The sequence below is a fragment of the Enhydra lutris genome, unplaced genomic scaffold (assembly GCF_002288905.1).
Source record: "Enhydra lutris kenyoni isolate GAN:26980312 unplaced genomic scaffold, ASM228890v2 scaffoldscaffold50, whole genome shotgun sequence".
Taxonomy (NCBI): Eukaryota; Metazoa; Chordata; class Mammalia; order Carnivora; family Mustelidae; genus Enhydra; species Enhydra lutris.
Genome location: NW_019154134.1, coordinates 4801348 through 4827704, shown reverse-complemented (window position 1 = coordinate 4827704; position 26357 = coordinate 4801348). Strand labels below are relative to the sequence as shown.

General features: G+C 42.5%; 1 protein-coding gene across 3 annotated transcripts in view; it reads left to right on the top strand.

Moving 5' to 3' along the window:
- The window catches only part of LOC111156936 (protein phosphatase 2 regulatory subunit Bbeta), a 432155-nt gene that overhangs the window by 292867 nt on the left and 112931 nt on the right, over positions 1–26357 (top strand). For all 3 annotated transcript variants that reach the window (XM_022518093.1, XM_022518092.1, XM_022518090.1), the window contains 2 exons: positions 18709–18806; positions 21705–21870. In XM_022518093.1, coding sequence (XP_022373801.1) covers positions 18709–18806; positions 21705–21870 — 264 coding nt within the window. The remainder of the gene's footprint in view (positions 1–18708; positions 18807–21704; positions 21871–26357) is intronic.

Genomic DNA, 26357 nt, shown 5'->3' with positions numbered 1-26357 from the left:
TCAATGGGTGTTGCTTATGTCTGAAAGAGCTTCTGGATATTTCACAAAATCAGGCCCCAGATGTTTGAAAGACTTTTGCAGACAAGGTAATCAATCCATTTGGTGGCCAGATGCCGTCTGAACATTTTCCTGCTACAGCACTGTGAGTTTCTAAATTCATTAGAAACATAAATTAATTAAATCTAATCAACAGTGGGTGATGCAGAAGATTAAACAGTGAAAAACAAATACATTTCCAACTGGGTCATAACAGATGCAGAGAAAAACACTCCACTTTGGAGGTGAAAGTCAAGTTAACCCTTTGTATAATATTCTCAGAAAAACCTTGGCCACACCTGAGACCCCAAGGAAGCCTCGGTTCTTCCCACTTAAGTCTGCCCTAGTGGGTTCAGTGACTTCTCAAGAAATAAACTGTGTATTTCTCTGAATGAGAAGGGTTCTAGAGTGGTCTTACGTGGTTAGGCATTCATAGGGGAAAAATCTCCACCATGCTTTTATCATGAAGGGGATCTGGAAGTTCTGCAAGTCTCATGCACTATGCATGTAGCAGTAGTTCCCAGGAGCATAGCGTAGTCAGATAAATTTTTAAAACAGAGGGAAGCCTCCTTCTTCATTCCATGCTAGAGTAAGTTACCTGAGTTCAGCATTCTTGTTTATCAGTGCTGAATCCCCAACACTGAGAAGAGTTTCTGGCACATAGTAGGTGTTCAGTAAATGTCTGTTAAATGAATGGATTATGAATGAACTTGTTTCCTATAGATTTCTGACTTACTGATTTGCTCAGATGCGTCCCCAAGATGTGAAATAAAGTGTGAGCTATTTCCCAAAAGTATTTTGACATTTTTCACCCATGGATCAGAATCTTGAGGGACTGATAACCCATAGGATATGTTTTAGAAAATTCGGCTCTAAAGCATTATTGTATAGCACCCCTAACCTTTGTCCCATATCTTTTACCCTCAGTCTAAATGGAACTGGAGAAGACTCGGGGTGAGTAAAATTGTGAATTTATGGGGCCAACTTTTGGGTGGGAGGCTGTTCTTTAAGGATGTGCTCAGCTCCATGGAGAGGCCAGTCTTTAGCTGTGGAATTGACTCATTCCACACTCTGTTTTGCCAGTGTAGACAAATGGCCTCAGGCTCTATGGAGAAAGGGGTTGCTTCCTTATCTGTAGCCTCATGGAGGTATCCATTTCCAGAGGAAGCCCGCAAGCACCCAAGACCAGCAACGGCTAACTAGATGCCTACAGGAGCCAAGTAACATCAAAAATGAAGGCAGAGCGGCAGAGAACAACCTTAGGAGGACAAAGGGGAGCTGACAGTTGGCCTCAAGGTTGGGGAATGGTAGGGAATGGTGGGAGATGAGGTCAATTCAAGACCTTGCACCCTTCTAAAAGGAGGCAGCTGCTTCCCAGCCCACGCCAGGAGTGGCTGTGTGGGGATGCTTGTCCAGTGGGACCAATCTATTGATTTCTAAAGAAATTGAGAATCTGCATTGTTCATATACAACTTCCTAATTTCTAAATGTAAGCATATTGTTCCACAAATGGGAGATCATCGTGTGGACTAACATTGTGGTGTCGCAAGAAAACAACCCCACTGTCCAGATATGACTGTACACTGCCGATGGTGTTCTCTGGACTCTTTGGCCCTGTGATGCCGAGTGTGGGGCCTTGCTCTGCTTCTCTGGGATCCAAGGTGGCGATCCACATGGAGCAATAACACATGATCCTAGTTATCGATCTAGATGCCTACGGCATCCTAAGCCTCATGCTCAGTGCTGTACCTTCCGTAGTTAGTGTTTATAACATGCTATCAGAATGGCGCCTGCATCATTTGATTTTACAGACAATGAAACTGAGATTCAGAGATTTCAGCTAACTTGTCCAAAGGCACGTCTGTCATAAATGGCAAAGCTGAATGGGGTCTCTCTGACATCGAAAGGGATGTTGGCCACCACCCATTATATTACTTTGGGTAAAGCATTATTCTAATTCTTATTTAGTGTTTGTGTGTGTCCATGCTGAGCGCCTTCCAGAAACTGACTCATTTCAGCCTCTGTATAATACCACCCCCAACGCACAGATTAAGTAAACGGTGGGGAAGAAAGGAAGTTAAGAGTTCTGCCCAGTGATGCTGGCATTGAAAGCAGGGCTGGGAGACTGCTGTTGACTCACAGAATGGCTTCTCAAAACCACGCCCAGGATTAGGCACAGAGAAGGTGCTCAGCGAATAGTTTTCCATTGACAGCAAGCCTCATTTTCAGCTGCGTGCACTGGGGATCCTGAGCCTAAGGCTGTGGCTGGTGCCTCTGGGTAGCCGGCTCTCTGAGACCTCTTATTCTGTGTGACTCCCCGGCACCCGTCACTCAAGCAGCCTTCACTCTGTCACTCTGCTAACTGCAGGCATGCCGAGCGAAGAGGGACAGGTCATGGAAGCTGGCTCAGCCACTAATAAACTGTGTCATCTGGGAAGCCCTGCTCGGCAATCGGGCAGTCCAATCCAAACCGCGTGTGTGACTGAAATAGTTCAATGGGTCAGACTTCTTGGCGTAGAAAGATCTTCCCACCCGGTCTCTGGTGTTCTATTCTCTTTCTTCCTGAAAACTGAACAGGGTGGAGACTGGCTTAGACAGGGAAGAATAAAAGAATCAAAAGGGTGTGGATACATTTTATAGTGCGTGATTTTCATGTGGGTGATTAGCTTAGGAGAATAAGGCAAATGGAGATCTTGAAGAGAATGAGGGAGGCTCATTTGGTTTTTAAATTTTCATGATCGTACAGGGCGGCCACACCCAATTTGACTGAAAACCAAATGTGTCTGTGGTGTGTGTATGCGTGCATGCATGTGGACAAGAACAGTATTAGAGGGTAACTATTAACAAATATTCTAGAAAAACCATACTTTCATTGAACATTGATTACGCGTCAAAGATGGGGCTGCGGGCCAGGAATAGCAAGGTGAAAAAAATAACTTGTGATCCCTGCCCCGGTGAATTTTACAGGCTTATAGAGGAGACGGACATTAACAATAAACCCCCAAACAAATCTATAATGAGGAATTCTGGTAGATGCTTTCAAGGGAAAGAAAAGAGCGGTATAGAGCTGTGTAGAGTGACTCTGATACAGGCTGTCAGAAAAGGTCTGTCTCAGGAAGTGCTGGTTAAGCTGAAATTTTAAAAATTAATAGACACTAGCCAAGGAGAAGGGAGGAGGGAGAGTAATATTTCAGGCAGAGAGAGCAGCACGCTTGAAGACCCCGGAGTGGGAGGAAGCACGGCATTTACAAGATCTGGAAAGCGAATTGGTGGTGCTAAAATGTAGGGAGATGGGGGGTCAGGGAGAGGATTTAAGGTGAGGTTTGAGTGGCTGAGAAAGGCCAGTTTCTACTGTTTCCTTAATGATAAATTACCAAAAGGTTCTATTTTCCAGTGGTTTCCTTAAAATGGCTTCTGGTAAATTTACTTTTGATTTAATTTCAGGTGAAGATTTGAGATTGTGGCCAGTTAAGTCTGTATCTTGAGTGTTTAATGGTTTTATTTCTTCTATGACTTGATAAAATAAATTTCTTACCGTGGACTTTGCAGGAAATAATCAATGCATCACAATCAAGGCTAAGAACCTCTTATAGTATGTGTTGGATAGAAAGGAATTTTGCTACTGCATTTAACAGTTACTGGCTCTCTCGTGCCCTAAGCTTTTCCATACTCCCCCAGGGCAATAACTCAGATGGTTGAAATCAGTATTTGAAATGTCCCTGAAAGTAGAGTACTTACAGACATGGAAATATGTTCCTTATTTCCACTCTTCTACATCTGCTGTGCTTAGAGAAAGTGCTTCTGAAAATGGGCTTGGCACTTGATTTCTCAAGTACTGGGTTTATTTCAAAGATGTCCCAGGCCATGAACCTACAGTCCTGACCCTTTTAAAACAACAATAATAAGCTGTAGACAGAAATGGAGCATGTGTGACTCTCTTTTTAGGGAAGAACTGGGATATGTATTGCATAGGCCAACATTCAGCTGTCCCTGTGAGAATATTAGAACTCCAAATGGGGACTGTTTATATCATCTGCACTCTGAGATCATAGATACTGATAAAGATGCTATCTGTTAAAGAAATAAATGGGATTCTGTCTTCAAGGAACTTACCGTCTAGTTAAAGAAACATCACACACACACACACACACATACACACACACACAGAATACCGGAGCATCTATTAACATTTGTACCATAATCCAATAGTCATGCCCAGTGAGAAAATGCTGAGTTAGTCAAGTTTTACATGGCATTTATTGGTAGAGCCAAAGATGGGTAAAATAGGAACTGTGCCCTTAGTGAAATAAATTTCATTAAGGAGAGAGAACGAGTACATTCTGTTATGTAGCTGCGTAAGTGGGAATAGCTACATAAGTACCTCTGGATAGTCCAGAGACTTGGGGGAGCTGTGTGGGGGAAGGGATTATGTTCCAATCAGGGGAGCTCACAGGAGGTGCCATGGAGTAGGTGGCATTTGAGTTGGCCTTGAAGGATTCGTGTGTACATTTTTTCATTCAGCCACTAAACAGGTATTTTGTGCAAACCTCCTAAGTGCCAGTCCCTAAGCTGTGTCCCTAGACTAAAGTAGGGAATAAGATCTTAGCCTCCAGGATCATATGTGTCAGCAGGCACACACAATGAAAAGAAGGTCTTGGGGAAAATGAAATTGCTTCACAGGCAGTCAGCACAGACAGCATTTGCATAGGATCCTGGAGTTAAAGTTGCTAAATTGCCAGGTGGGTGACAAGGAGTACAGCCGATCGATTGAAAAGTTAAGGCTGAACCCAGAAGATCCACTCTGCCAGGTTAAGAAATAAAGCCCGTAAGTATCTGTGAGTGGAAGATGAAGACAGGATTGGGAGGAAAAAAAAAAAAAAAAAGAATGACCCACAAAAGCAAGGAGGGACAAGAAACAATAGAAGGCAGAGGGAACAGAAGCAGGACGCAAAAGGCAGGTGATGAATGCAGGCTCTGGGACCAGAGTTGGTTACCCATCCCAGCTCCCCTATTAGCCTTCCGGATGTGGGCAAGTTATTTCATGTCTCTGAGCCATTTCCCCCTCTGAAAAATGGAGGAAGAGACTGAAATCGTGGAGTCCGAGTGACATTTAAATGACATCATATAAAACACACAACATGGATCCTGGCCAAAGAAGGTGTTCGATAAATGAGCCTGGAAATATAGATTAAGGAAGAGAGTTCAGGTAAAGGGTCTATTACTATGCCTGGCACATAGTAGACCAGATCAGTAAATCCTTGTTTTGAAGAAAAGCTGTGAGAGAGTGGTATATTTCTGAGGCTGAAATATCTCAAGGCTAGGCGAATAGCTAGTTAATTTCAGAAGGTCTTTTGCATGACAGTTGTGATCCTCTCCCAGCAGCCACACCGTAATAAAGGAATGTTCAGCCAGAAGAGTTTTCCATTGAAGACTGACTTCCTGGCATGGAGATCTGCAAATCACTTGGAAGGTTCCTGGCACTGTCACCTGGGTCTGGCTATTTGCAAAGTGTCTATAAATCTTCCACAGGGCCAGAGAGAATGTGGGTTTTTTCTTTCTGCTCTGACAGACTTGTTTCTTTCTGTGCGATATTAGGAATGATGGTGAAAATTACCCAAGAAAGGCCATGAGGAGGTCAGGCTACCCATGTGCGAGTGATCTTGAAGTTGACTTAGCATTTTAAAGTAGACGCAGTTGAGGGGCGCCTAGGTGGTTCAGTGGGTTAAGCCTCTGCCTTCAGCTCAGGTCATGGTCTCAGGGTCCTGGGATCAAGCCCTGCATTGGGCTCTCTGCTTAGTGGGGAACCTGCTTCCCACTCTCTCTGCCTGCCTCTCTGCCTAGTTGTGATCTCTCTCTCTCTCTGTCAAATAAATAAATTTTTTTTTAAATCTTTAAAAAAAAAAAAGTATATGCAGTTGAGCAACCTTCTATCCAATCTGTAGACAGGAGGTAACGGACCTGGAGCTGTATCACAACAGAAGAAATAGATCTTTCTGCTTTCTGCTCCTGGCCTCGGAAGATGAAGGAAGGAGGGAGGGATGGAACACAGAAAAAGAGAAAGGGGAGGAAGGAAAGAAGAAAAAGAGGGATAGAGAAGAGGAGGACGAGCAGGAAGGGAAGAAGAAACAAAAAGAAAACCAAGACATTATTCTTTGATTCAGAGTGAACACGTGGACATCTGATATGTTGCTCTGTGGGAGAAATTCTTGCAATATTAAATGCTTTGAGGATCCTGTTAAACCTTCTATGAAGATAGGGTTTCCATAGCATTTTTCTTCCTAACCATCTTTTGCTGTGGGTGGGAATTGAACCTGGGAAGATTCAATTTCATCTCTCAGGGGTGGAGCAGTCCTGGGTACTGACTTGTTTATTCAAGCATGCAAGCCTGCATTCATTCAGAAGTTCAGCTTTCTCTCTTCTTCACCATTCATTTTCCCCTAGGTGCTGAAACTTTCTCATTAGCATATACACATGCTGCTGTTTCTATGATTAAAAAAAAAAAAAAGAATAGACGCTCTGTGGACCCGATGTCCCTTACCATCTTCTGCCTCGTTTCTTTGCTAGGCTTCTCAGCAAAACTCCCTGACGGGTAGTGTCCACTGTAACCCTCTCTCATTCTCTTCCTCCCATTCACTCTGAAACGCACTCCAAGGTTTCACCAAACTCACCCCCACTGATCCATAGAAACCCCACTTGACAAGGTCAAAAGCGACTTCCAAGGTTCAAATCCAAAGGTCACTTTTACCTTGCAGATCAGTAGTGTTTGGCATGATTGATCTCTCTCTCCTCTGAAATTCACTGGCATCCACGACACTCAGCTTTTTTGATCACCCTCCTCTCTTACCAGCTGCTCCTTCTTCACTTTTCCTGATTCCTCCTCTTTTCCCAACCTCTTAGATATTGGGAGTACCCCAAAGTTCAGCCCTTGGCTTTCCTCTTAATTCATACACTCACTCCCCGAGATCTCGTCCATTCCCATGGCTTTAAATATCATCTGAAATGTTAATGAACTCCCAAGTTTATATCCCCAACTCAGACCCCCTCCTGAACTCTAAACTGTATTTCCAATTAATCTACTCAGTATCTTTATTCATAAACCCCTCCTACTTCACACGCCTAAAACGGAGTATCTGGTCTTCCCCCACAAATGCTTACTTCACCCACAAACTTCCCATCTCAGTGAAGGCAACTCCGTCATGCTGGCTGCCAAGGGCAGAAACCTTGGAATCATCCTGAATCCTGTCTTTCATACCCACAACCGGTCCATCTGCAAATGCTGTGAAGTCGACTCGGTCAGTATGCATCCAGAATCTGACCACTGCTCTCCACCCTCACTGCCGGCCCTCGGTCCCAGCCTCCCCCACCTCTCACCAGAATTATGGCCATACCCTTCCAGAGGCTCCTTCAGCCCTCTGCTGTCTGCCCCCAGTGATACTTGTCGCACATCAGACCATCTCACTCCCCTGCTCAATCCTCTCCAGTGGCCCTATTTCATTTTTTCTCACTTTTTAACAAAAATTGTGATCAAGGGGACATAACACAAAATTTACCATCTACCCATTGCTGTGCCCATTTCACTTTCAGTAAAAGCCAGAGTGCTTGCTGTGGTCCTCAGAGCTTTCCGTTACCTGAGTCTCTCGTTTGTCTGATCTCATTTTTCCCTTGTTTGCACGGCTTTGGTTACACAGGTTTGTTGACACACATATGTTTCTCTCTGAGGATCTTCTCCCTGTCTGTTCCCTGTGGGCAGGAAGCACTCTTCCTTCAGACACCCACATAGTGACCTCTATCCTCCCTTTCAAGTCCGCTCAGGGAGGCTTCTCACAATCACTGTATTTCAAATCTGAGCTTCCCACCTTCCTCCCGAACTCCTAATGTCCCTTACTCAGCTGTTTGTTTCCCAAAGTACATGACATACAATGCAATTTATTATAACATTGACTGTTGGGTTTTTTTTTTCACAAGTAGAATGTAAGTGCCAGAAGGACAAATATTCTATCTATTTTATTAACTGATGTATACTCAATACCTAGAATAGTGTTCGACACATAAAAGATGTGGTCCCCGAATATTTTTTGAGTGACTAAGTGGAATTATGAATAAATCTATCAACACTTAGTATTTCTTGATTTTTCTACATCTTATATTATTTGTTGATACCTAAATTGCCACATGAACATGAAATCAAATATAATGGATTTTATAAATATCCAGTTTTCAGTGGATATAAAACAGCAGTAAGGATGTACCATAGTGCTTTTGCCTGAAGAATATTTATTAAGTTTTGTGTCATGCTGGTGATGGACATCAACACTAGTTTATTTATGCTACCTTTTACTGTTTAGCTATTATGTGTTAAGTATTATATTCAGTGTTTTAAAATAAACATATCCAAGAGACAGTAATTTTTTAGGGGGGGGAGGGGCAGATGGAGAAAGAGAGAATCTTAAGGGAGCCTGCACAGAGCCCATTGTGGGGCTCAGTCTCACAACCCTGAGATCACGACCTGGACTGAAATCAAGAGAGACACTTAACCAACTGAGCCACAGGTGCCTCGAGAGTAATATTTTTTTTTAAAGATTTTATTTTTAAGTAATTTCTACACCCAACATGGGGCTCAGACTTACAACCCCAAGATCAAGGGTCACATACTCTACAGACTGGGCCAGCCAGGCATGTTGAGAGTAATATTTTTTTATAATCTTCAAAACACCACAATGCCTAGCCATGGAGAGAGAGAGAGAATGAGACTGAAGAATGGAGGGAGTGGGGTGGGAAGAGAGAAAGGATACGAGAGAAAGAAAAATACTGATTCATAGAACTGTAAATGGCACATTTGGTTCCAATACTTTCTATTTTCTTTGCTAAGACCGTTGAAAAGTCATCATTGTATAATACCTTGTAAACTGGTAGCAGCATCCTTATTGTGTTTGACATAGAAACTTCACGTTGTAGGAGGAAAAATCCAGATCTTGCCCTGCTGCATTCTTCTTTCATTCTTTAGGCCTATCTAGAATTTAACACATGGACATATTGTATTCATTGTTCAATTTGTCCTTCAGAGAAAATACAGAGTTTTTTTTTTTAATATTTTTTTTTTTAGAGCATGCATGCACACGAGTGGGGATAGGGGCAGAGGGAGAAGCAGACTCCCCATGGAGCAGGGAGCCCAATGTGTGGCTCGATCCCAGGACCCTTGTATCGAGACCTGAGCTGAAGGCAGCCACCTAACCAACTGAGCCACCCAGGCACCCCTAGGAGATTTCTTGAATGCAGGCATATGGATGACATGTGAGTTACCGTAAGTTTCAGTAGCGACTTCCTTTTGCCTTCTAGGTCAAACAATAGGGTTCTTACTCTCTGGCTCTAAGACTTCCATTATAGGGTGTTTGATGAACCAACTCTTTTCCATTTTTCAACTTTTAAAAATTTTTTTTAATTTTTTTAAGGACTTTTTTTATTTATTTGAAAGACAGAGATGACAAGTAGGCAGAGACGCAGGCAGAGAAAGAGGAGGAAGCAGGCTCCCTGCTGAGCAGACAGCCCAATGCGGGGCTCGATCCCAGGACCCTGAGATCATGACCTGAGCTGAAGACAGCAGCTTTAACCCACTAGGCCACCCAGGTGCCCCTCAACTTTTTTTTTTTTTTTTTTTTTTTTTTTTTTACCATATCCCTGTTTATACTGCTTCCAGTCCTCTAGGCCGAAAGCTTCTTGAAGGCAAAGACCATATGTGTTTTGTTTATAGCATATACCTGTCACCCAGCCCAATGATGTGCACATAGTAGGTGTTCACTAAATAGATTCCATGCATTTCAGACCTATTTGCTCCAAATCCACTTTGGGTGTGTCATTGCTACCTCCATGCCCTCTCCCAATACCCTCTCTTCACCAACCCATTTGATGTTTTCTCTTCCTGTGATTCATAGGACCCTTAAATCTCTGGCAATATGACAAAGGCTTTTTAGGATGAAACCTGTTCTTTACTGATCAGTCTCTGTGGTTCTAAAGTCATAAAATACTCACCCCAAACTAAGAACATCCCATTGTCTCACACCCCTGAAAATAGGTTTCTTACATTCCTCCAACATAAATGTTCTGTTTGTTGACACTTTGTTTAGGGTTATTCTCTATATGGTGGCCCATTTGGTGTTGATTCTGTGTAGCTCTCATTCAGTGATAGATTAAAGAAAAACATGGAGAAGCATCCATCACATCTTAAGACACTAAGCCTAAGTTCAATGATGAGTAAGTTCCTTATGGAGTTCACAATTCAGAGACTAAGAAAGACATTTAAAATGGTCCTATTACTGTTGTAAGTCCTAATGGTAAGTGGTGAGGGTTGTTATGAAGGAGAAGAATGGGGAGCAGTGGAGCTGCCAAGTAAAGGAGGCCGTCTGGGTTTTGGGAGAAGTCCTACAAGGCTTCCCAATATAAATAAAATTGGAGTCAACACACAAACATGTGGACATTTCATTCCCACAAGGCAGGTGCAGCATCTTTCTGATTTGAGAGCCTCTGGCACAGCAAAATTGTTGACCAAAGACATGCCAAACAGACTTCTCGTCATGTGTGTTTGGGTGGCACATTGCCTGCCCCAGATCATCCTGTAGAGACCCACAGTTGTGATTAACTTTCTTATTTCGGACCCAGAGTCTCACAGATTTTAGGGTCCATGCTAGATGAACCATGTTGTGAGATAATAGAGCAGGATGATTGACAGAGTTTGCATTGCCCGAGCAGTTAATTACTCCTATGATTTCTGAGAGAGTGGGGAACAGATGGTAGATACCTTGACAGCAGATCCCACTATAAACCATGCAGGCTTGTAGGCAAATCTGGACTGCTACCAATTTCCCACTGGATTTTTCTGTCTTTGGAGGACTTAGAATTTTTAAAACTACTTTGCCTTTGGACAGGTCTTGTCCCAATGACAGGAACTTTCTTCTTAGCTTCTGTGTGGTAGGAACCTATTTTGAATGAAAGACAGCCTCTATCAACCCACGTCTTGGGTCGTCCCACACCTGGTTAGTGCTGGGGATTTGGTCAGTGTGGGGAAGCTTTGTGCATTTTAATAGAAACAGCATGGCGTTCATTTCTCACTGGCTTCCCACCATCTGGATTTTCACAGCTCAGCAAGCATGGTGGGCTCCCCAGACTTAACCGGGAGAACTTAGCTCCTACAGAGAGCATGATTCGGTCCCTTTGAAGTCATAATTTTATGATGGACCCCATGATCAATTGAAGTGGGGGTATGCTTCTATCTCAATAGGCTGTTTTCATAACTGAATGGCCAAACAAGTAATGTACCATTTCCACACAGGGGAATGGGGTAGAAACAAACCACCTCAATGCCGGGAACTAAGCAAGTATGAATGAACACTGGTCATGTGATAAACTAACATGAAAATGTGTGTGTGTGAGAGTTGGTGCACAGAGGCTGCAGGACCAAGAATCTTTTTTTTTTTTCCTCCCAATTCAGCTTACATTAATAGTCTGGCCCTGTGCAAAGTGCTATGAGGAAAACAAAGATGGAAAGACATGTCTGTCAGCATGCATTTAGATGCAAATAACAGAAAATCTATCTGGCAGTGGCTTTTACCACTTGGCATGTATTATTTAACAAGCTCAGACATAGGCTCTTCCGGGGTAGGTTTTGCTGTTCAGTGATGTCACCAAGGACGTTGTCCCTTTCTTCTGTCATATTCTACCTCCTGCCCTGTCACCTCATGGTCGCATGATGGCTGCCACAGCTTCTCATATCACAGCCACATAAAATCATGTGAGAAAGCAGTAGTATGGGGGTTCCTGGATGACTCAGTTGGTTGAGCATCTGACTCTTGGTTTTGTCTCAGGTCATGATTTCAGGGTCGTGAGATCGAGCCCCATGTTGGGCTCCATGCTCAGTGGGGGTCTGCTTGAGATTCTCTCCCTCTCTCTGCCCCTCCCCCCTGCTTATGCTCTCTCTCTCTCTCAAATAAATAAATCTTTAAAAAAAAAAAAAAGGCAGCTGTACACAAGGAGTATGTCCGTATAGCCAGAAGACCACACCTCACTTGCTTCCTCCCTTTTATTCAGGGGGAAAAACTTCTTCTCAGAATCTCTGCATCCTTGCCCCCCAGAAGACTTGCCTGTGTGCCTCACAGACCATCTTTCATTCCCATTGCCACCCCTAGACACAAGGGAGTCTGGGAAGCAAGAATCTGGATTTTTCAGCCTCTGTAGTGGGAAACAGGCAAGGGAGAGAGACCGGGTAGGAGTAGCTAACCGAGTATATCTGTCCTAACACCCTGCTTGCCCTTAATATGCTTGGTCTTCCCAGGCAGGCTGACATTGAACCCATGCCCATTTTCCAGCACTGTGCTTGCCATTGCATAGGAAGCAGCACTTGTGAAAAGATCTTGAGAATGGGGACTATTGGACCCTTTTACCTGCTTTCTTTGATGTAGGAGGAATACCAGCGCCAGATGGAAGTTAAAACCAATACGCACAGAATTCATTACATTCAAATGAAAGGAAAAGGATTCAGGATCTAAACAAGTAGGCACTGGTCCGGTGACAAGGGAATCAAGTCTGGATCAGTCAGTGAGTGTGTGTGATACACAGAAGGTCAGGACTGTGAGCACGTGGCCTGTGTACTGGCTCCTTCCGTACCCACGCCAGACGTTCACCAACTGATCGCCACCATCTCCCACCAAGCCCAGCTATGATATCAGAATATTTCTCCCTGGGCAGCTCTTGCCAATAAATAAAAGTGGTGAGCAAGATGAGATCCACTTGTTTTCACTGCTCAGTGCTTGGTATTTACTACTTCTGTCACTAGAATTGAGCTACAGGAATGTGAGAAATACACCAACTTAAGAAGCTAATGCTACTCCTGAACGGAGGACTGAACACGGTTCTGTTTCAGTACAAAGCAAACGTTGACTCCACAGGCAGAAAACCTCATGCATAAGCCAAGTTTGTGGTGCGGGCTAACAAAGGCGTGGTGGTGAGTTTTGTTTCCTGCCACTCTGAGGACACAATTTTCAACAGTGATAATATCTAAACAGTAAGATTAAAACATGAAATCTTTGACTCTCACTAGTGAGGAAGGAGCTTTTGGTTCCCAACTGAACCCTATCCATAGAGACCAACAGTATGAAGCCTCTGTCCTTACATAATGGTTTTTAACATTTGGAAACTTCTCTATCATGGTTGGGCATCATGGATACACCTCTACATACATTGGTCCAAACTCCAAAAGCTGTAAGGCACAAAGAGTGAATTTTACTCTCTGGGAAATTAGAATTTTTTTTTTTAAGTCTACAGAAGCACTGAGATAAATGCTAAAATCTTGTATTCAATTTGAAAACCAATGAAAATTTTTCACAGGTTAAAAATTATTCAAGGTGGATAGTCCAGATAAAAAAAATTTTATAAAATCCTGAAAAATTAGAAAAAAGATTATAATAAGTTAAATCATTCACATCTTACACTAAAACGTCATTCTGGACTCTGGCTGACAGACTTCAGTCTGGGATTGCGTGTGTATGTGTGTGTGTGTGTGTGTGTATGTACTTACAGGAGTTAATTATTATTTCCCAGAGAGTCAGATTGTAAAAGAAATTTCATTTTATATTTTAAGCATCATCTTGGTATTAAAGGGAGCTTTAATAAGCATATATTGCTTTACCAGTTAAAAAATATATATTTTAAAATGAGTATACTTTTTAAAAATGGCAGTCATTGCATATCTACTGTTTTATTGCCTGATTTTTTTTTTAATTTTAGAGTGTATTAAAATTTTCCAAAAACTAGGCCATTTTGACCCAATGCCGGTAGCCATATTTGGGCATATCCTGTATGGCCATAACCAGACCTCCTTTTATCACCCTATTTTGATGGAAACTATACTCCAACACACTATTTCATTTATCAAAACTTAACAGAGAAAACCCTATCCGAGAAAAATGGATGCTGACTTTGGGCTATGAACCAGAGACCAAGAAGGAGGCCACAGTTTTATGCAGATGGAAGGAGTAATTTCAATACCTGCTGGGAGCCTGAGACTCCCCTGTTTATCTAATGAGCCACCGAGTCACTGCCAATCTAACTACGAGCCCCTAGGCAGTGACCACAAAGGGTACACATGCTGCCCCCTGTCCCTCGCTGTGCAACTCAGGACCCAGTCCCAATTAATCAGAGCCCTTCGCCCTGCGCGTGACCTCCCAAATCCCTCTCAACACAAAACTTTCCACCACCACCGTGTTTCACCATTGTCATCCACTGTGACACTGGTTTCCCATCTTGGCTAACCACCTCCTCCTCTTAGATGCAGAAGCAGACAGATCTGCCTAGAGCCCAACTTACCATCCAGAAGACAGCCCAGTACTGAGTGGACAGAACTGGCTAGCTGACCTCAGTAGAGTAAATGACTTTATAGTATTACCTCCCAAATGTTTCTTAGATGAGAGATAAAACATTTAATGGGCTCTGAAGGCTAAATTGCATTACCTTCTAATCTGCATCTCTATGATTGATGCGAAGAGGCCAGTGCTCCTGACCTGGTCAGTAAGACCTTGTCCCACTGAGGCTTTGGCTTTAGGTCCTCTCCAGGCTTAAACTGAGCCAGAATTTTATTGAAATTGTCACCCTGCTCTTTGGATGGTACATCACCTAATCATTGTGCTCAGCCCAGGCGTTGCTTGGACTCCAGCCCCGCATGGAGCAGTGAGAGACTACGGCATGTGCTGGAGGTTCCCTCCATTTCTTCAGCCTCATCATAGGCATCTAAGGGCCAAGTCAGTTTCATTATTCAGGTAAATGGAGACTTGATGTATGAATTTACTAGTCTGGAACCTTTGTAAGATGCAAAGATTGATTTAGAAAGAAAAACTCAGGCTTAGCAGTGCCTATTGAACTAGAAATGGGGTTACCGGGCCACCATCTTGTGGAAATGAAATCAGCACACAGAAATGTGGAACAGGGCAAACATGCTACCTCCCAGGGTTTCCTTTTAAAAAATCATGTTAACTACATTTGACCTCCATAACCGCTTTTGGCCTCTAGTTTTTGTTTGTAGTCAAAAACATGCGCTACATCCACATCTCTACGGAAAAGACGGGAAAATGCCCCAGTTTACAGCTCCTTCTATAACGGTGTGATTTCGCTCGACATTTGATAAAATGAGTTGTCATGTACACATGTCATTTAAAGGTGAATGTCTTATTGAACTTGATGAATTGATTACTTTTGATCGTGATCTCAGAGGAAGTTATTGTCGTAGGGCTCGCTAGTTGATGGTTACCGCCGTGTCTTCTCTATACTCAACAAGAGCTATTTTAACTGGAGCGACCCGGCTTTTCTGACTTCAGCTGCTCTACCCAGAGCCTGTTGCAGATAAGAGTATTTGTATCAGAAGTTTGAGTGTCTTGAAATTGGAATGTGGGGTGATTCATGAGGTTGGCATCAATTATTAAACAGTCCTAGATGAAGATCTGCAAAGATGGATGGGGCGGTAAGGCATTCTGGTTGCACCTACGGGCTTAGCAATGATAAATGAGTCCGGAAACATGAAAGTTCAAAACAGGTATTAACTCGAGCCTCAGTGGCCTGTGCTCTGAAGGGAGGTAGACAATAGCTGGTATAAACAACCTAACATACACACCACCTGAGTGGCAGGATTAAAATAAAGCTAAGGTCTTGGCAAGAGGACTAAAGAATTTGAGAATCCTGCCATGCCAATCAGCCTTTCTCTCACAAGTTCTTTTTTTTTTTTTTTTAAGGATTTTATTTATTTATTTGACAGAGAGAGACACAGTGAGAGAGAGAACACAAGCAGGAGGAGTGGGAGAGGGAAAGCAGGGAGCCTGATGCAGGGCTCGAGCCCAGGACCCTGAGATCATGACCTGAGCCGAAGGCAGATGCTTAACGACTGAGCCACCCAGGCACCCCTCTCTCACAAGTTCTTGAGGGAGGCATAGCACAAATAATTACAACACTTGGAAAATAAATGGGACATTTTTAGGAGCAAGGCCATGCCTGGATCGCTCATAACGCAGAGTTCTAGTAACATGAGGTTGGATCATGTGGCTCTGCTGTGAGCTTGAGCCCTACCTTGTTTTGACCTGTGTACCCCCAAAAAGGAGAGTGAAGACATTTTCGCAGAGAGTCAGGACAAAAGGACAAATGTGTATGTCATCTCTGGGGGAGTGGAATTTTGTTTCCCTTGGGGTAACATTTTCTTGGAAACTGAGACAAAGACTGACCTTGGGAAAGGTACTTAACTCTTCCTTCTGATACCCAACTTCACTAAAAGGGAAGGCCCATCTTTCGGTTCCCAGTGCACCTTCTAGAACTCTGGAGCCTGTGTCAACAGTGCTGTTAACAGGAAGGGTGTAGACTGAAGTTAAACCAGTTGTTGGCCCCAAAGACCTCAGTGTGACTCTGGTAACGAATATACCCAGCCTCCCCGCCCTTCTTTCCTTCAGGGAAGTGTTTATGTCTTTAGCAGTTTGAGAGCTTTGCCTCATGCAGAGGTACCTGACAGAAGCCTGAAGTGAGAAGAAATAGCCACGTCCACTTCAGCTTCTGCGCAAATCGGGAAGCTTCGTGAATAGCCCCATTGCTCACCGCTCACTGAAAAGCCAGAAGCAGGAACTAGTGTTAGAATTGTATCCTAGCGCTCAAGTGCTTTCCCAGGACATTCTGAGATGGCGGCAAACCCTGAACAGCCTCCTTCTCTCCTCTTTACCTGAAAGTGCTTTGCTAACATACATACACTTCAACAAAGGAAAGTGGTCTAGTAATTCACTCGTGGTGCCGGCTACCCAGCCTTGCTGGGCTTGCTTCCTCCGCAATGGGCACTTGTTACCGAAATGGGCTTCTGAACTTGGATCAGGAGCAGAGTAACTACACAGCTTAGATTGTGTTTCCTTGAAGTTGCATTCATTTGGAGGAGTCTCCCTGAGTGGACAGACTAGAGTTCTAGTTGAGATCATCCATAAGGAATGGGGTGGCCTTTTCTGAAGAAAGACTTGGTAGACCAGAAGTCATAGACTCGTGACTCACAAAACATATTCAGCCCACAAACAAGATTATTTTTTTTTAATGTTATGGCTTTGAAAAAAAAGTTGACAATATATAAAATTGAAATGATTGAGTATAAAAGTTATTTTTTTAAAAATTTAAAAAATGTAAAAACCCAGCAACACATGAAATATTTCATATCCACAATTGGTGTAAGCTGAGTAGCCACTTACCCTTAAGAGGGGCCACGGGCTTTCTACCTCACTAGGTTGCTTCACACCCTGACACCCCATGGCTCTGTGGGGCTTTGAATTTGCTGCCCCTGGGGTCAGACATCTAAGAGGCCAAAACAGGAAATCATGAATTGTTTTTTTTAAATGTACCCTGCTTGGAAATGGCTGTGGCCTGTGCCTGCTTGTTTTACTTCTGCACAAAGAATGACCATTGGAAGCATTTTCACATATGGAACAGGGTAATTCCATGCAAAGTGGAGAATTTTACACAACTTACCTGAATAAACCAGTCATACAAAAAAAAATCCTGAAATGATATTAAAGTGAGATTTGAGATTTGAATTATTCAGGAGTAATTGCCTTCTTTTTCCACCTCACTGTTTCCCCTTTGCTTTCCTCACATAGACATAATCTTGAGAATGTTCCTCTGTCAAAGGCCATCGTCATAATTCCCCTGCCTCTTTTTTTTTTTTTTTTTAACTCATTTGCACTCTTGGTAGCAATTGTTGGAGCCCTGCAGGAGAATAATTGCAGAGGAATTAACCTCTGACATTTTTTCTAAAAATAGCCCTAATAAATCCAATCATAGGTAATTTACCTGTCCGTGTTCCTCCAGGGTAACCAGGGTTGAAGAAAGACCTGGCAGGCTGGCATTCCTTCAGCAATTATCTGTGATCTGGGTTCCTGGTGCCTGTGTATTTTCTTCGTTCTGAAATACAGAATACAAATTGCCCTCTCCCCTCTGACCTCATGACCCTGTTTCTCAGCACCTTGCTCCTGGGGTTGGAATAAGGCTATGCTCTTCCAGAAGGGTGTGTTGGGCTTGCCAGGGAAGAGGGAGCGTGGGTCAAGCTGCGTTTGTGGGGACCCTCCTGAATTCCTGACTCCTAGTGTCCCAGTGAAATCTTCCTGCTCTGTCCCTTCATTTTCTATGTCTGAGCTTCCAGGCCCCCCAGCTGTGTGCGTCACAGTCCTCAGCCCGAGTCTGAATAGCCATGCCTGAAACCTGTTTGGGGAAGTTTGTCTGTGTAGAAGGAAGGAGAATGCAAAAATCCTGGGCGGGTAAAAGATCCGTGAGGGGTAGAAATTCTCAAAAAAAAAAAAAAAAAAAAAAAAAAATTTGCCATTTCCTGGAGCCATTAAAGAAATGCGTTATCTCTTGCCCCTAACAAAAGGGTCTGCATGTGTTTTTCCCTTTTGTTCTCTCCAGATGTTCCAAGAGCCCACCCTGCAGTGTGGGCATCTCAGAAATTGACTTTCTCAAATGCCACTTCTCGTGGCGCTTAAAATACAGAGCATCAAATCCTTGTAAATTCCACTGCAGAGACAAAGCCTAGAGCCCTTCAGTGCACAGAAAAGTATATCTATTATCTATCGTTTCAAAGTAAGTGTGCAGTTACTTTAATTGCCTTTGTCTTCTCCTTTTCAGCTGACATTATCTCTACGGTAGAATTCAACCACACGGGAGAATTACTAGCGACAGGGGACAAGGGGGGTCGGGTTGTAATATTTCAACGAGAGCAGGAGGTAAGTGGCAGTGAATGCACAATGCCCATTTTCTTCTCTTTTTAAAGGAGGTCTCCTACTGTTCCTTAATCCTCATGTGTCACCCTTAACCTTGCTGCTTTGCTAGCAAACTAAAAACTGCCAAAAAGTCATTAACATCAACAGTTCCACATTCAGGCTCCTAAAAGCACCTAATAATAGAGCCTTTTCTGGGCATGGCCTAATCTGGCCCAACCTGGGTGTTGCACATTCAAAATGACCTCACTTCCCATCTGACCTGTGAAATTCCATGGCTGTTTTTGGAGCAGAGAACTCCTCTTTGAGTGGGATTTCTCTTCCAGCCATTGAAATAAGGTCTCCCCATTTCAGGTGATCCTGCAGAATATGTAGGAGGGAAAAAAACAAAAAAACAGCTCTTTGCCAACAGATGTGAAAAGGACACCTGGGGTCTGTAGAGAAGATAGTGTTAGCTCATCCTACCAAAGGGAGTGAGATCCCACCAGGTGTCATCTCGACGATGCACATGACCAGTGCTTTACTGCAGGTGTCACAAAGGTCCCTGGAGCTCCGTGCTGTGTGCATGCTGACCAGGAGTTTGAACTTCCAGTGAATTGAATCTCAAGAAGCCCACTTCCTACTGAGACTTGGTTTCCACTAGGAATTGTTTCTCTTTTTCATATAAATTGAGTTTTTTTGGTGTCTGCTTCTGTTTTTGTCAGAAGGGAATTTAGGCCCAATCTGATTTCTTGGCCTCCCCTGGCATGGTCCCGGAGCTTCCAGCAGGCCCATGTGTGTTCTAGGACCTCTCCCATCTGTTACAGCCTGCCTCTCAGATTCACCAGGCCCAGGGCAGGGGGAGGCCCACTACAGGAGGAAGGTTTCACAAGAGACTTCCCGAGCAGTTGAAAGCCTGATTTGTGCCTCAAAGCCATTTATGTTCCCCCTCCCCTCAAAAAAAAAAAAAAAAGAAAGAAAGAAAAAAAGGAAAGCCTCATTTAGAGGTGATATATTTGGTAATTGCACATTATTTGCAATTAATTTCTATAAGGGCATCATGATCCCTCGGGGTTCTGTATAAATTCAAGTGTTCAGCATTAAATCAGGCACCAGGCCTATTCCATTGGCCCTGGAAACACGAAAATGTGGTTGGCAAGTAGGAACTAATAGCTCTTCGTGACCTGGAATTTTTCCTGCTTTTCCAGAGCTGCCGAGTGCTAATTGGTCTGGCACATACTACACACACTTGACAGTCTGATTTGGATGGTAGCAAATCAGCATTCTTATAAATTTATTGTTAAGGTGGACTGGCTGTCTCCGTAGTATAAGCAGGGTATCAGCATTTAAAGTCCTTTTAAAACTGATTTTCAAAAACCTTCTTCTGTTTTAAAAGAAAATCCAATTAGGTCCACAGAGATGATAAAGAAGAACCAGAGCCACTATTTAACATAAATTACCCTGGGCAGCACATTGCCCATCTTAATCCGTGCCACGATTTCCGGTAGCTCTTATAGGTTTCACCTGTTTTAATTGACTGACCTCTTTGGGAAGCCTGAGTCAGTAGTAGAAGGGGGACGCATATCCCAAAGGAGGATGGTTTTGTTCAATAAAAAAATAGACGTTGATGAAAGGAGCGTACAGTTGGGTGTTCTGCTCTGTGGCGAGACTTGGGGTTGGAATGAACGCGAAGGCTGAGAAGCAAAGCCAGGGGACAACATGGAAGCCAGGCCTGCTTTTGACTTGTGTGAGGCACGTTCCACCCCTGGAGAATTGGCTCCTAGGACCCTCAAAATATGCTCAATACAGACCATCAACACCATCACCCACCAAATGGAGTACATGGAGACTTGGGTTTGGATGTTCAATATCCATCCAGAAATATGATTTTTTTTAATTGAGCCTCTTCTTCAGAATTCAGCTTCTTGCAACACATGTTCAGTAAGACCTGAATTTGAATTCGTGAGCACAGTTTTGCAAAGCCTGAATCTGGAAGCTCTTGGTGATAAGGTCCTAAAACACCTGGAATAAAAACTCCCTCTTCTTTTTTGCCTTCCCCTTTTTCTTTAACACCTTCTTTGTCCTCCTCTCCACCCTTCTTCTTACCCTTTCCCCCTTCCACAGATCCTTTCCTTTAAGTTTCGTTAATAGCATCCTTAATGTAGTTCCCTCTGTGGGCACTGTGCGTAAGGGAGCTGGGGGGAAGCAGGGGTGGGCGGAGGGGGTAGAGTCTAACAGTCCGCCCAGGGACTCCCGTGGCATCTCTGTACTCATGTCTGTTTTGTCACTCATGTCAGAAGAAAATGGGGGGAGGGAGAGATCTGATGACCAAAACTGCTGTGTATAAGCCGTATGACCTTGGAGAGGTCATTTTAGTACCTCTGAGCCTTTCTTGTCCATTTTCCTGCACTGCCAACCTCTCAGAGGTTCTCTGAGGATCTGGTAAGATTTTAAAAGGTACAGATGCCATAGCTTTGGAGTCTTTGTGAGGGATTAATAGAGGTATGGACTTGGGTGTGGGATGGCTCACTCCAAAGGGTGTCCAAGACATCCATTAGGACATAGAAAGAAAAGATTAGAATTTCTAGTGATATGTATTTTTAAATGATCCTATTTTAATATCTATCCCTCTGTATGTTATATATACCATATATTAGTGCAGAAGTTCATGCATATAATTTATAAATAAATAGTTTTATATTGAAGGTCCCAGTGTTCACCAACAGGGGTTCATGATCAAATGTTGGGGAGGCCAGTAAGCTAAGGTAAACTTGTTGCCTTGGTTCTGCCCTCATTCTACACTGATATGGCCTGCTCATCCCACCTCAGTGACTCTGTCACCCAAAAGAAGGAATTGGTGAATTTGTAGTTGGCTTACGTGATTTCATCTTCCGTGTGTGTGTGTTTTTTTTCTTCTTCCTACAGAGTAAAAATCAGGTTCATCGTAGGGGTGAATACAATGTTTACAGCACATTCCAGAGCCATGAACCCGAGTTCGATTACCTGAAGAGCTTAGAAATAGAAGAAAAAATCAATAAAATAAGATGGCTCCCTCAGCAGAATGCAGCCTACTTCCTTCTGTCTACTAATGGTACGTGGAGGTGACTTTGCCTGTTTGGTATTTGTAGAGATAAAATCAGCAAACCATGTATTTCAATCTCTCTGTGGCTCAGTTTTTCTTATTACCTTGCAAGCTGTTGAAAAACTTCCAGACTGCGTTTGCAAGATGTCTACCCGAGTACTTGGCCCAGGGTAGGCTCCCAGTACATAGCACTTACCCTTTTCAAAAATAACCAATTTATAACCAAATTATGTGAGAGACCCATTATCCGTAGCTTTCGATAATGCAGATGATTTCCAGGTGTTTTTAGAACATGACTTCCTTTCTTAAGATTTACTCAGTGTTCTGTGAAGACATTTCAGAAAACTCCATATGCCATCCCTATGAGTTTGGCATACGGAGTAGGAATTATTAAACCCTGAATATATTTGGGGGTTTATAAAGGAGATGGCCTTGTCTCTCTTACACCATCAAATTCTCGACCAGGAGCACAGGTCAAGAAGAGAGGGGGGCCTACCAAAGGATAGACCAAGAAGTGATTTCTTTTTCTCTCCCTCCCTCCATACTCTTCCGATACCATTTGTTGTTTTAGGGGGAGTTGATAGAACTAGGTCGGAGAGAGAGGACATAGAGGGTTGGATAGAGATTCGTATTAATATGGTAAACCTTTATACAGTGGAATGACCTACCCTTAAGGTTCATTAATACCCTTGCTGAAAGAAGCCACCTATACTCAGAACAATTCAGAATAAAATCATATACTAAAGGGTGCTAATTGACTAGCATAACAATTAAGAAGATTAATGTACAAAAATTGAAAACCCTCTATCAAACAAATAAGCCGAAGAATGCTTCATTTCATCCTACGTGTGAGTCTGCCTAGGAGGAATATACATTTAAATATAAGTCAAGAAGGTAGGAATTTGCTTTGTGCTGATCCCCAGCACTGACAAGGTATTGGTCACATGTATGTAATATGATCAGACATATATTAGTGTTCCTGAAGTCAGAAAGGAAACACACCGCAAGATTTATCATGATTAATTTTGGATCGTGCATGTTGAGTGTCTTGTAGACTTGCTCCCTTTATCATTTTTCACTTTCTAAAGTTTTTACAACAAATTTTATGTTACCCTTCTGAAAAGAGGGGAAGAAGTTTTCAACGTATATGAACCCAAACTCTCTTGATTATAAAGCCAGGGCCCAAGTCTAGACACTCGCACTTCTGAAGTAGCCAGTTTGAGGCTATCCACGTGGCTTATCTCAACATGACCAGATCTCCACTCATCTGTTTTTCCAGATTCTCAGTAATTTAATTCTTTCTCAGAACTGTCTGTATTGTTCACTTTACTTTTCTCACCCTGGATTTCTTAAAAGCCAGACCACATGAATGTTTCCTCTTTTTTTGTTTGTTTCGCTGGCGAATGCAAAATAGATTCTGCCTATCCAACCCTTTAGAATAAAAGAGACTTCTGATGATGTTGACTTAATTGTTTCAGGCAGAGGTAAAGTGTCTGATGATCTGCTCTGGCTAACTGACTTCATATTATGAAATTTACTCTATTGATTATTACTATAGAATCCAAAGACTTATTAACTGCTTTTGGGGGGGGGGATGGGATGGAAATCATTGAAATGCAATGAAGATTAATTATATAGCATAATGTTCTGTTAATTGAGTTTTTAAATAGTTTTTTGATTAACAAGGATATTATCTTCCCATTTGGGATGCTATTTCATATGCCAACAGCATCTCAAAATGATTCTTAGAAGAAAAATTCCCATGTTCTTATGTGATTTTCTTTTTTGTACTAATATTGAGTTTGAGAATTCCCCTTAAGCCAAATAGGTTAACATGCAAAAATTAATGAAAGACAATTGGAATTACTGTACAAAAGAGAAAATGAAGATAGATGATAAGATTGTGTTTAAAAGCTGCCATAAGTAATGATGAACTACTCAGAAAGCCAACCAGAAAAAAGAAAAAGTCATTACTCATAGTAACAGCCACATGTTTCTTACACTTTTTTATCCACAAAGCTTCAAGATACTAAGTCAAGAAAAATTGTGTGATAATAAAGTCGAGAATGACTCCAGGCAACCCAGCCATAGGGAATTGGATTGAATTCGCCATCAATTATCTTTTAAAAAAAAAAAATGTGCTTATCTCATTACAGTTGGGTGTAGTTTTTATGTTCTGCTGGCATATATTTTCAACTTTATCATTTTTCATGAAAAATAAAACCAACATTCCATTGTGAATCTAGACTTTGAAATTACTTGCCAGGTGAAAACACATTGCTTTACCTAGCTTTCTACTTCTGTCTTAATTCTTATAATGAGAGGGAAAGGTATACTTGATTTATTCTGCGTGCTACAAAAATAGTATGTGTTCATCATAAAAAATAGATTAGAAAAAAACAGGGAAGCAAAAGGAAGAAAATACAATGTTCACACCTAGAGAGAACCGTATTAATATCTTTTAAAGAAAAAAGCAGAGATGTAGATAAATGGATAAATCTTTTTGCTTCTTAACAAAAATGAGATTAATCTGTAAGCTGTTCTGCAGCAAGATTTTTTTTTACTTAATAATATAACACTTAACAGGAATATCTTCCTGGCTGTTAAATATTCTTCTAAAATATCATCACATTTTCAGTGACTGCATAGCATTCCCTTGTATGAGTTTTCCATAATTTACTAATAAATCTCCCTTTATTTGACCTTTAATTATTAACAAATTCTTACTATTTTAAAGTAGATATTTATAGGAGTAGATGTTAGTATGGATAGATATGATTAGGAAAACATATTATAATCTATGCATAGCTCATTACATATATTAAAAAGTGATATAATTGTACACACAAATATAATGAAAGGATGTATATGAAATTTTCCTGATAGTGTTCTTTGTCTAATGGAATTGATGGAAATGTTAATTTTTTCTTTTTTTTTTTTTTTTTTTCACTTTCTGGCTCATTTTCATTTTTTGCAATTATATTTGCCACTTGTATAATACAAGAAGAAAATGAGAAAATATAAAATCTGTATATGCAGTATTGCTATAGGTTTGTACCCCACCCCACCCCCAAAAATGCAGAGAAAAAATACAAGTATCTCTGTGAAACATTAACAAGGATTGTCCCTGACCAGAGAGATTATAGTTGATTCTTTTTTTTTTTAAGATTTTATTTATTTGTTGGACAGAGAGAGAGATCACAAGTAGGCAGAAGGGGGTGGGTAGTAGGCTCTCTGCTGAGCAGAGAGCCCGATGTAGGGCTCGATCCCAGGACCCTGAGATCATGACCTGAGCCAAAGGCAGAGGCTTAACCCACTGAGCCACCCAGGTGCCCCAGATTATAGCTGACTCTTACTCTTTATGTTCTACCTGTGGTTTCTCTATTTCTCTGTGTTGCAATGTATTGTTTATAATAAGAAAAAAGAAGAGGAGAATCACCTTGCAAAGGGGACAGGATATATTCCAAAGCCCAGCAGTAGGAAATATTGGGTGTTAAACATCACTGATTTGCGTTGTTCTGAGTCACAGCTGACCGGTCACTAATCCAGCCACTGTATAAAGCAGAGCGTCTGCTTCATTTTCTCACCCTGAAATGCAGCGCCTGTGGCCACAGGGCATCCAAAGCAGGTGGGAGCTGAGGACTGCTGGCATATGGACAGGAAGTGCAGAAATTCGACTCTGGGGCTGGGGAAGGCTTCCCTGCCTTCTGTCCCAGTACAGGCCGGGGGAGCACACGGTTCAGGGCACACACACCTTGCACTTAGCAGCCCGGCTGGGTCTGCCAGCACATGCGACCAGCTAGAGTTGTCCCCAGATAATAGGAAACAGGAGCACTGACCTGTTAAAGTAGCCAAGTGGTTGCTGAAAGCCAACTTCAGGATGGGGTGCATTTCAGACCCCTGAGGGCCTGGCCTTTGGCAAGGAGATGTGGAGAAGGAGGGTGAGGGGGTGAAGGAGAAAGGGAACCCTACTAGAGGCTGGGGGAGAGGCGGCTCATCTCCCCCACAGTATTGCAGAGGAAATGGGATGTGCTGACATCACCACAGGATAAAACTGTCACGGTCACAGAGCAACATGTTATTATCAGAGAATAGTTGCCCCCTTTGCAAATTCTAATAACAGCCGCCCTTTGTCAACCATTGTTATCAGGCCACCCCTGTGTTCAACACTACATGCCCAGTGTTCCATTTCATCTTCCTGAGAGCCCCGTGGGGAAGGTGCTGTTTTCCCCAGCTGACAAGTAAAGAAACCAAGGCATAGAGAAGTTAGGTGCCTTTATTTATAAGGTTGAAATATTTGGGACATACTTATACTAAAAAGTCATTTGTTGTTTCTCTGAAATTCACACTGAATTGGGCATTCTGTGCTCTTTTTCCTGATAAATCTGGTGTTCCCGTTTGTCACTTGAAGAAACTACACACCTGCTCCATGGGAATCCCTGTCCTTGGCCATATGTGGCTGGCTGGAGGGGGAGTGAGGGTGTGGCCCAAGTCTG